This window comes from Taurulus bubalis, assembly GCF_910589615.1.
Source record: "Taurulus bubalis genome assembly, chromosome: 3".
NCBI lineage: Eukaryota > Metazoa > Chordata > Actinopteri > Perciformes > Cottidae > Taurulus > Taurulus bubalis.
In genome coordinates this window covers 6,857,325-6,869,460 of record NC_136591.1, presented here as the reverse complement: position 1 = coordinate 6,869,460, position 12,136 = coordinate 6,857,325, and the positions used below count along the sequence as shown (strand labels likewise).

General features: G+C 41.1%; 1 protein-coding gene across 1 annotated transcript in view; it reads right to left on the bottom strand.

The window, feature by feature from the left end:
• Positions 1-11,965, bottom strand: part of LOC306733905 (centrosomal protein of 85 kDa-like) — a gene marked incomplete at both ends in the record, with an annotated part of 12,303 nt that extends 338 nt beyond the window's left edge. Inside the window, 11 exon segments of the mRNA XM_079215216.1 lie at positions 1,680-1,787; positions 2,856-2,973; positions 4,335-4,471; positions 4,588-4,596; positions 4,598-4,741; positions 5,018-5,170; positions 5,261-5,357; positions 7,233-7,992; positions 9,558-9,700; positions 11,649-11,664; positions 11,905-11,965. Of these exon segments, the coding sequence (XP_079071342.1) occupies positions 1,680-1,787; positions 2,856-2,973; positions 4,335-4,471; positions 4,588-4,596; positions 4,598-4,741; positions 5,018-5,170; positions 5,261-5,357; positions 7,233-7,992; positions 9,558-9,700; positions 11,649-11,664; positions 11,905-11,965 (1,746 nt within the window).
• Between the last annotated feature and the right edge of the window lie 171 nt (positions 11,966-12,136).

Sequence of the window (12,136 nt, the reverse complement as noted above, 5' to 3'; positions counted from 1 at the left end):
TCTCTATCTCTGTATGCAATCATCCCTCTGTAAGTAACAAGCTTTGTGTAACTACAAATCATCATCAGTGGACCTATGAAAAAGACTTATGACACAATGACTCTACGTGCTCCTGTGATATTTGCACGTATTAAAATTAGGTACATGCAGACATTTGGCAAAAAATGTACCCCTTTCTATGAAGAATGAGTCGGGGTGTCCCCAACTCAGAATATACAAAGTATATTCGGATTGGCAAAATCACCTATATTCATATATGTAATTAGCTGTTCAGAATAATGGACTATCTATGAAAAACTGTGAAAATGACAATTAGGATAAAGCGTTTACGTTTATTTAAAATAGGCCACGCCTGTAAGTCTTTTAAAACGTGGCAAAGTTGGTTTTGATTGGATGAATGAAATGTGCTGGATCATTTTTGTCCAAAGAAATAAAAATGGGGCAAACCTTTTGAAGCCCATATGACTGGAAAACAATGGAGAGAAAGAGGGAATATATCCATCTTGGAGAAGGAAAGCAGGAAAACTAATTTTGCTAATTATTTTGGTTTAGTAAATGGCAAACTGGTGGTGTAACCCAAACATCAAGTGCTAGGCCATAGTAGAATGACATGGGCTGTATTTTTGACCTCCCTACAGTTACAGTAAGACACAATCCTGCTGTAATGCCAGAAATGAAAAAAAAACACACACAAAGTATTTAGTAACTGGAAAAATTGCAACAGTGATCGCTGGTTTATAGATTTACAACCAACGCTACAGCAGTCACAGGACTGATGAAAGCTGTTAATATCAAATCCATTTAGTGCTACAATTATCAGAATGGTACATACATAAATGTGTTAAAAAGGGCTACTGCACAAGTAGGCCTGTGTTTTCAAGTTACTTTCAAGTAATTCAAGAGAGAAGTTCATAATTACACCATCTGAACAGAGACTACATTATATGCAAACATACACAACACAGTGTCCTCTTTTAAAACTATGTTAAAGACTCATTTTTATAAAATGTTTTTTTATTTGTTTTCTTCGTTGAAATTCATTGATTTATTCTTAAGATTTTAATTCATTACCAATGTCTATTTCTTGTCCGCATTGAACTTTCTAATTTGTAATTGCCCTGTGTACTTTATGTCTGTGAAGCACTTTGCTTTTGTTAAAACTTATTAAAGGTTTCTGTGAACATTATTATCATGATTAGGCCTATGTCCATTTTCACAAGTGTATTTTCCTTGGTTTTGGGTTAACCAATTACACCTTATGGGTCATACCTAAAGATGGGGTGAGCCACACATCTTCACTAAGGTAACTGTTCTGATCCCTTCTGATCTTTTGGGCCAGCTGTTTCCTTCTCTACACACTGCCTGGTTAAGAATACCTGAAGCACGCTGGCCATGGGTCTAGTTCACTACTTCACAGCATATAGAAAGTAGGAGATTTCACTGCATAGGTGTTTCTATATGTGACACATACTGTATGGTCTTTAAGAGTTGGTGTGGTTCAATACAGACACAAAGTTCAGTTCAGATCAGTTTGGATTGTGCTAAAATTCTAGAAGACATCTGAACAACCTAAGCTTAGTCCGTAGTACTGTCAGTAACCATGTCCACCCTCAGCTCATAATATATTTTACAGCAAGGTTGATAGAAAAAACGGAAGTTAACACTTCCAGCACTGATACCTGAGGGACGGCTCTAGATGGGGAGGCCAGGCTGTCGTCCTCTTCTAGCGGATAAGCCTGTTGTCGATGAGAAAGGTCTCCTCTCTTTTGCAGTCTTGTACTGGTGGCCTAAGAAAGCACAGAATGTGACAGGTAAGCCTTTATTCTTGTTCTATAATTTCATAAATACAACAAACTATAGTTTTTGTATATATAATATGACTATATATAAAACTTTATAAGCTGTGATACCAAATAGCTTTTGCGGCTCCAGACACATTTTCTTGGGTGGGAAAAAGGGCAAAATGGCTCTTTGGATAGGAAAGGTTGCTGACCCCTGACCTAGCATGATCATGGACATTGACCTCCCAGAGCCCAAACAGACGCGCACCATGACCCTCCGTAATATCAAGTCCATCTACCCCTCATCCCTGTCAGCTTGTCTCGCTGAAAAACTCTCCTCCCTCCAGCCCTTGTTTAGCCCCTCCCCTACAGACCTGGTCCACCTCTACAATAGCACTGTCCCTCTCAAAACCAGAACTGTTTCTTTCAACCACAATGGCCCCTGGTTCACACCTCCAACCTGGGACCTGGACCCCATCCCTTCCACTTTAGTCATGGACCTCCACCCGCTCCTCCTCTCTGTCATCAGCTCTTTCCTGTCTACTGGCTCCGCCCCCCTCGCTCTCAAACTCACCTCAGTCACACCCATCCTCAAAAAGCCTGGCCTGGATCCTGACATCCTCAACAACTACAGACCCATCTCCAATCTGCCTTTTCTGTCTAAAATACTGGAACATAATGTTGCCGACCAACTCAAAACCCACCTGGACTGCAACCAACTGTATGAACCATTTCAATCCGGATTCAGATCTCATCACAGCACAGAAACAGCCCTTATCAAAGTCACCCAATGACCACCTCAACATCCTCATCCTACTGGACCTCAGTGCAGCCTTTTGACAGCATCACCACTCCATCCTCCTCTCCCGCCTTGAGTCCTCCCTCCACATTACTGGCACAGCCCTCTCCTGGTTCAAGTCATACCTCTCCGACTGCCAAGTTCATTATCATCAATACATCCAAGTCTGACAGACCCAGTCCCTCAAGGCGTCCCCCAAGGTTCAGTACTCGGTCCCCTCATCTTCTTTGTGTAAGTGTGCATGCATTTGTGCATGTGTGTGTTTAGGATGTTACCCTGCTGCTGTGGTCTTGTTGTTCCAGGAGTTGAGTGTTTTCCACCTCCAGCAGCTTCTGTTCCTGCATGGGCAACCTCACGCCATCGTCCAAACAGTGCTGCACCTTCTGCTGCAGGCTTTACCAAGACAAGATGTGTGGTTACAAAGAGAGACAGACAGACACGTACAAGAGAACATGTTGAGAGCAGTTTTGTCATCTAATGGAGAAGGAGTTTGTTAAAAATGTATGCAAAATAATTTTAAGGCCCAACAACATGTAAACCTACATTAAATTGACCGGTAGAGTTAATTCTGGTAATCCAACAAGTTGCTTGAGATGTATGTTCAGATCCTGGCCTCTCCTTCCTAGATATATAGATGTCTGTTTTATGCTGATGATCTGGTTAATACTGTCTCCAACTGAATACGGACTACAACAACAGTTGGACATAGTAGAACATTTCAGAACTGGGCCCTGGCAGTAAATATGAAAAAACCTTGTCATCCTTTCAAAAGCTCTCCAGATGTCAGAAGAACAAATACCAGTTTCGCATAAATAACCATATGACTAAATATAGTTTGAGTTATGCCTACCTTGGTTTAACCATAACAGCATCAGGGAGTTTGAACATGGCAGTGAATACAGCTTGAAGAGCTTTAAATGCAAAATATGTGGTAGTGTCATCCTGCCCATTGCGCTGTACAGTAGTGAACTATGGAGTCATAGCTAAACCTGTTGGGACAAACATCCAACATAATCTTTACATGCAGAATTCTGCAGTTACATTTGACTCAGAAACACAAATAAATGCACGTGGAGCAGAATTAGACAGAGGCCCACTGATACTGAACATGTTTGACCTTGAATCCACCTTGAATCCACGAGACCCTCCTCCACTCCAAAGCCCTCCAAACCCAAAAGCTGAGCCCAGAAAATAGTTCCCTATGTCGACTGTTCAACATTCAATTAAATATACATATTTTTTCAATTCAGCTATTTAATCCCATATTTCAATTTTAATAGTTGAAGGTTTAAGTTTAAATGGTGTCTGTAGCTGAACGTATACAGCACTTTGAGGCTTTCAGAATTGGAGAACTTTAAGAGGATTTGAAGATTGTCTTTATAAAGCTCTAATATTTATTGTTTTATATAAAGCTTAATGATTCAAAAAGTTTAAAAGTTAGAATATATAATATTTTGGCCCATTATAATACATGGTATTGTAACGGACTGGGTGACATGTAATGTTAATCTGTTATGTTAAGAGTGTTAATGTGTTTACAGGAAGAAGTTGTAAAGCTAAGATTAATGGTTATTGCCTTTACTTAGTTTCAGGATGTCACTACCTGTCGAATACCTGTGATGACTGACTCCTTATGAATAAAGTTTGCATCTCTTTTGATTGGATAACACATTAAATTGGATAATTTTCTGGTTTTGCGTTTGTCCAAATCCGTTTTCCACCTTAAATCAGTCAAGACCAAATGGTTGATGTACCTTTGTACCGATGCAATCAACTCTTTCTCCCTCATGGCCTGCATCTCCGTCATCAGAGCGTATCCTTCTTCTAAGCTCTTTTGTAATCCAGATGCTGTTTTTTTCAGATGCTTGGCTTTCTGCTGTACCTCCTCCTGCTGAGCACACACACAGACTTGTTTTAATCCTCGTGTATAAAATGCACCTGCGGTTACATGGCAGACACTATGTAGCCACAGCCTGTGTGTGTGTGTGTGTGTGTGTGTGTGTGTACCTGCTGGGCATTGCGCCTGCACCTCGTCCAGCGTTGGCAGGTCAGAAAGGTATTTCTCCAGTGTCTCTATACGTTGCTGTTTTTCTTGGTTCTGTTCGCTCTCTCGCTGACACTTCTTTTTCAGACTGCTGATGTAGCGATCTCTTGTCTTTATCTGTGAAAAAAACACCTCATATGACTATTACACTGATGTAGAAAATAGTTAGTTTCATATTAGTTCAAATCAGTTGTCATATTTAGTAAATTAAATTATTAAAAAGAGGCGAATGACAAAAACACTGTAGTTTGCCCTTTAAATGGTAAAGTGGTCTATATTTGTTTCCCGGTGGTTGTGTGTAGGATCAGAAGGACTAGTTTCTCTGTTCACCATTTTTGTTTCACTTTCTCTTGCTATACATGATTGAGAATTAATCACCAATCTTTGCTATACCTTTTCCTCTAGTTTTCTGATTTCCTCTGTATATTTTTGTGTGACTTGCTTGAAGAAATCGCTCAAATAAAGAACGTCCAGTTCAGCCACAGCAAGCTTCCTCCTGAGTTCTTCATCAGACGGCTGTTTGCATGGAGTTCTCATTGCTGATTCCTATTGCACAACCAGAATGTATTATGAAAAAAAATAATCACATTTTGAATTTGGATATTCATTCATCACACAGATGTGGCTGAGTGTTACCGTAGTGGTTTGACAGTGTGGGCTCTGCAGGACCTGCTGTGCTCTGAGCTCATTCTCTCTGATCCGGGCATGGAGCTGCCAGATCTGATGCTTTTGTCTGAAACACAGAATGTCTTCCTGTAAATGCAACATATCTGAAAGCATCATACAGCAGAAATATGAATGAAGACAGAATGAGCAAGCTAAACCAGGCGGGGCAAAACATTACACAATGCACAAATACACATTGACATAATGTAAAGACATTAGTATATAATTCTTAGAATGTACACCCTGTAAGAATAAAGTTGTTTTTTGTATTGAAAGTAGTCATAATAATGCTCAGTAATTGATTGTATACAATGCTAAATCTGTGCTTTTGGTCAATAATACTTTTTTAAAACAATTCTCATGGGCTATTTTCATATTGAAACCCCTATAACTTCTATATTCATATAATCACACAAATATCAACTTCAAATCGATCAGCTCTCAGAACATGAGAAGCAGGCTGCTGGGTGGTAAGAGAGGGAGGGAGGGAAGGAGGTGTCAGGTTGGGACGTCACTAGAATCTAACGCCTTCTGGACGCAGAGCAACATCATCGCTCAGTCCGAGCGTGAGGAGTGAACACCAAGAACGGACTAAAAAAACTAAGAAATATTTATCATACCATCCATATTTCAAAGCATGCAGAGCAGAAAAAGAGCCAATACCCTCCAATAATTAAAATGTATAAGCAAGCTATCACATTGGATCAATCCCTCTAATCTAGTCTAGTCAACCCCACTCCTACCAGTACAAGGCCCTGGAGTGCTGAGTTTAACACAGATAAGAGCAGCTAGTCCAAGAAAACAAAAAATATATCAAATGTTGGATAGAAACCACAAAATCATGAAGTAAATTGGAATTCTATTTGACCCTAAACCCATGGAGGCACAGTCCCTGACCTATGACAGGTCTAAGTAAAACATTGTACAGACTGAATGGACACAGCCTGGCCACAGAAACAAGCCTTCACAGGCAGAACGGACGGCCCAGTGACGCCCGGCTGTGCTCGTGTTTTATTTTAAAGAAAGCTGGAGGCAGAATCCAACTTCTTGGTGAGACATGTAAGGATTTAAGAGAAGTTTTCTTTGAAAAAAGAAATAATATACCGTATGAATAACATATACCCCGAGTTTAACAGAGATCCTCAGAAACTGAAATGATATATGTGTGGTGAAAAATCAATGTGCAATAATAGCTACAAACTATATTGGCTGTTGTGACACATTAAGAGGTGCTACAAACTATGTATTAAATGTTTTCGATCGATGAAGCCCAATATTACTATTCAAGTCTCAGGTTTTACAGACAGAGTGATAGCTGAATCTTAGTAACGTGTCCAGCGCAGGTTGAATGCACTTCGGCAGGTCCTTTTATTACTGTAGCCTACGTCTAGTTCAGGGGTCAGCAACCTTTCGTATCCAAAGAGCCATTTTGACTTTTTTCCACCAAAAAAAAATTGTCTTTCTTTTTTTTTTTTGTCAAAGCCTCAGGGAGCCGCAACAGACGGGCTAAAGAGCCGCAGGTTGCCTACCCCTGATCTAGTTACAGAAATATCTGTATCGTCACTGTGCTGCATGTTCATTTATTATGGTAATCTAGTCACATCTCTCTTCTATGTGCTGACTCACTCCCCCTTCATCTCTTTGCATTACTCATACTCATAAGACTGGAGATGTAGGACTAGTATTTTTTAGTTTTACTGTGGCGGCCTACATTGCGTTCTGGGATATTTTTTAGCAACGTTCTGTACAACTGATCACAAATCAGAAGAAAGCTAGAAAAAGCTTGACCAATTCTTAATAACCCGGCCTAGTGGTCTCAAGATCGGACTCAAAACAGAGAATGGACTGGAGTTCTACGGCCTTAAATTTTCCTCTCACCTCATTCCGCCCTGGTTCTGGCTGATGTTCCTGTTGACATGACAACGAACCATCTCCACCACACCCATCTACTTTTGGCCTGTACTCCATCTGCTCAGTTAGCCACATCTGGATCCGAATTGCAGGCTGAAACGGGGAGACTCTGTCAGTCTTATGACCCAGTGGTGAGTCTGCTTGTTTGGGTATGCCGAGGCCATAAACATGTGCACCACCCTGAGCCACTTTAGCTTCTGGTAAGGCACTATAGTTCATGTCCAAACTGTTGTGTTTTACCGATGAGGACAGAGCTGAGGACAGGGACAGGTCTGTTTCCAAACCATTGGATCTAGTGTTGTGATTGCATCGGTAGCAGGGCCCAGCACCAGGTGAGCGTTGCAGCAAGCTATGGCAGAGCAAGGAGGAAGATAAAGGTAAATAAAGGTCCACATTTGAACCAAGGGTTTCCTTTCTGTACCCATATAGCAGACCTCGGTCCAGGGAGCCTTGTGAATCTGAGATGTACTGATTGCCTGATGTCCAAATGGAGCTCTTATCAGCCCCAGAGGACAACTTGGTGAGAGAGGACGACCTCCGGATGGGCTGATGGTCCTTCATGTCCAAACAGCTTGTTGCACCCAGGGGAGACATGGCTGGTGTAAGCAGTTGGCAAGACCTGCTCCAGCGACCAGTGCTGCTGGGGCAGGCTGGCATTCTGAAACTGGTGTCGGGTGAGGAGGATGGGGACACCTTGACATGAACAATAGGGATGGCACTATCATCCTGGCCCACGGGATGCTGGGACAGCAGCTGGAAGGACAGATGTGTGGCACTGGAACTGGAGTCATCTGTAAGACATACAGAATGTTAAAGACGTATGTCATACTACATCATCATCATCAAAACAATCATATAAGTAAACTTTAATATTTCAGCATCTTACTGAAGGCTTTCATTAGTGGCCATAAAACTACCTTGAACAAAATAGGATTTCCATCAATCCAAAATGCAGAAACTCAGAACTGGCTGAAGGTATATTAGTGTCACCAAGTGGTATTATTGTTAAGGTTGCTGCTGTTAAGACAACCAGATAACTCTAGCAGGGCATGGGCAACATTTGACAGGTTTTTCTACCTCGTTGTTGGTGTATAATGGTTTGCTGGCTATGTATGATTGCAATTGTGTGCAGCACTATTGCTGAAGCAAATTTCCCCCATTGGAGACAACATAGTATATATTTCAAAGAAAAAAGGTTCCACTGCCAGGCAGCAACCTCTGGTTTCAGTGCCTTGCATTCTCTCTACTGGCCATCAGGGGACAACTCCTCTGGCTAGTCTCATAGCGCTAACGTTTACCGTTAACATAGCGTTTGCTTTACGAGCATTAGCTGGCCCACGAAACATCAAAAGCCTCATGGGCTGGCATTATGAGCATCTTACATTTGTTTGGAACTAATTGGATGTCGATGTGATTCACCTCTAAAAGAAGCAAACCAAAGTATACCGACTTTAACTTCCTGCTACCAGTAGGTGGCCCTATTTTAAATGGGGATGTAGATGTCTTCAGACCTGGAGTCTCATCAAACATGTGAAATTTGGAAAGGATCTGATCATGTGGAGTCGAGTTACATTAGTTTATTTGTTCACGGCGAAGGATCGAAATTCGCAGAGCCGCCACATCGCCGACCTAAAATGAATTCTTACAATCTTCACAATTAAACATTGTGAACAAGCTTTTGATAACTTTTGATGACATTAATCCAATAATGATGAAGAGAAAATTTGGGAATTTGTTTTTGAAAAGATTCAAAATGGCGGAAAATGTTGGGAAGCGGAGTTTAGGGGTCTCATTTTGTAGAGCAGACAACTCTGACATGCGTGTTGAATTTCTAGTGAATTGGTCATAGGGGGTGAGGGGTGTGGCCTATCAAAGTAAAACAAAACTTGGAAAAAATATAAATTTTTGAGCATGATAAAAACCAATTAATTTGGCAGATGAAGAAGAAACCCTACAGTTTCAATAGGGCCTTGGCGGCCCGACGTTGTCGGTGCTCTGCATTTTATAATGGAAATAACATATGACTGTGACAGAATTTGAGTAGTAGCCTATATTAATAGTAAGCTCTACGTTTCTGACTATTAAAGTAATGCAACGACAATAATGCTTTCAACCCAATAGGCCTGACTTTGAGAAGTATTATACTAGTTTGAATATGTAGGCCGGTCCAATATAAATCAATTTGGCTCACATTAAGGCCAGTGTTTTTAAAAATAATAACAAAAACTTCAGTAGGCTAAGACAAGCTCACACTTGCACACTCGTGCCTAAGCAACAGACTTCATCATACATCTGGATACCTCAAACCTTTTGGAAAGAGAAAAACAATGCAGAAAAAATAGACAGGACATCATACCTTCCAGGCTGTCGGAGCAGTAAGTGCCAATGCCAGTATCCCCACTGTCAGACACTGTGCTGTGTCGGCGCCCACCACAGATACTGGTCCCAGGCAGGGGCGGTTTTGGGCACGGGCGAACCGGACAGCCGCCCGGGGCGGCACTTTTTCATGACATGTGGGGGGCGGCACGACCACAAATATTTATTTATTGAGATATATATCAGGGCCGCGAAGCGGTTTTCCATTATCTATGTTATCACTGTGTGGGGAATTGGCTAATTGGCGCCCACTGCAGCTGTCTGAAATCAAAGCAGCTTTTCCAGAGGTCAACCTTTCTGCGAAAAAGGGGAAATATGTGTCCGTCATCACGTCTCATGACAGAATTCAGTCAGTGCTTCCTTTTTTAAATGAAGATGTTCTCGACTCCCTTCCTGATGATGCAGAAGAAGTGAAGAGTCTGAACTAGAACTGATGGAGATGCAGTGATGATTCTCTAAAGAACCAGCATCAGCTTCTCTCCCTACCTGACTTCTACCGAGGCTTGGAAAAGGCCAAATTTCCTTTGATGCGATTTTTTAAATATAATATAAAAAAAATAACTGCACAGACTCATTTGAATGAATGAGAGGGCTGTGTTTGGTTTAAAGCGTGCCTTAAATCGGTCCTGGGTGCTTGCTTATTCATGCTGACCTTAGCTGATCTGACCTGCAAACTGTATGAACACCAAAGTAAATAAAGATGACAGCAGAAATGTTTCGAGCACTGCACCCGTTTAGTGCCTGCACGCTTGTGACCACCAAAACTGCAAAACTATGCTGGTCACACGTGAAAGGAGTCCAGACTTGCATTTGTGTCAACATAGTTAAAAGCTAACATTAGCATACAAACAGGCTAAAAAGGACAATGACAGCGTTCTGATGTCTAGCAGGTATTAAATGTACCATGTTCAACATATTAATTAGCATGTTGGCGTATTAGGATTAGGTTATTAGCTCTTGTCTGCGCCATCTATTTTGAAGGGCACTGTCGTTGCATCCTGTGTGTGCGACGGTTTGGTTGAAAGAAATCCAAACAGCAGACACACTTTTCTCCAGCACAGCATTATGCTGGAGGTATGGTTGTGCAAGACTAATGCAAGACTAATTTGCACGTAAGACAAAGTACAACTAACACTGACAAAATATCATTGGTTTCTCAGCCTCTGGAACATGAACATCTTATTGGCAGTTGAAGACCATATTGCCATAATGCTGTGTGTTGACACATGTGTTTGCACAGTGTGTGTTGCAACTATCAAAATAGTTGTCAATTTATTTTGTCCAACGGTTTATCCAATATTCCACTCATGGTTTCAGCTCTAGGTATGGAGACAGCTTTGTCAACATCTTTTTATTTTGTATCTGTGGGTCAGTTTTTCTCGTATATTTCCCCATATTGTCAGGATCCGATGTCCAGTATTCCCGGATTCCCCTGACCACCTCCAGGAAGACTAGTGGTGTTTTACATCATGGGACATCTGTGGGGAATTCTGCTAAATGAACCTCCATGCTCCATTTCCTTTGACGATTCCATTCAACGTCATTATTTTTGAAATATTAACATTCAGCAGGGCACTAACTATAAAATAGTTATTATACTGGTAAAAGTAATGAGAACCGTCATTGTCATATTGTAGTACATTATTGCCACCACTGATCAATTTAGAAATGCATGTTCTCCAAATGAATAATAGTAGTAATTAAAAATATTAGTTATATCAATAAAATAACTAATATATATATATATATATATATATATATATAACAGCCCTGACTTATCATTAACTAATTTAGTACGATTGGATTTTCTATCTTCATCTCAGTTGCTGCTACTCTGTTCATTTTGCCAGGAAAACATCTCATAAACAAGAGTTTGTTGATAGCACGGTGTAGCAGCCTGGAGCCCAGTACCAGAGTATCACAGTACCAGAGTATCACAGTACCACAGTACCAGAGTATCACAGTACCAGAGTATCACAGTACCAGAGTATCACAGTACCACAGTACCAGAGTATCACAGTACCAGAGTATCACAGTACCAGAGTATCACAGTACCACAGTACTACAGTACCAGAGTACCACAGTACCTGAGTATCACAGTACCAGAGGACTACAGTATCACAGTACCACACTACTACAGTATCACAGTACCACAGTATGACAGTACCACAGTGTAAAAAGTAAAAGGTTAAGAAATGTATTTGAATTTGTATCATATTTCTCTACTAAACAATTGAAAATGAACATGACCAAAGCTTTTGAGATTACAGAAATTAAATTTAACCTACCTTAATCTTGAGACGGCTCCCCGACGCCATGTTTCTCACCGTTGACGAGTGTTAGCCACTTAGCTTCTCTGCTGCTAACTCGCGTGGCGATGTTGATCATAGCGAAAGTTTTACTTCTGACGCCAAATGTAGCGACCCTGGGTCAGGAAAGCTACGAGACGCAGATGGCTTATATGGTGTTTATTCAGGGAACATAGAACAGGCTACTGTTGGCCGTAGCCTACGCCAAAACAACAGCAAAACCCCGTGAAAGCTTTTATGTGTCCGTGTC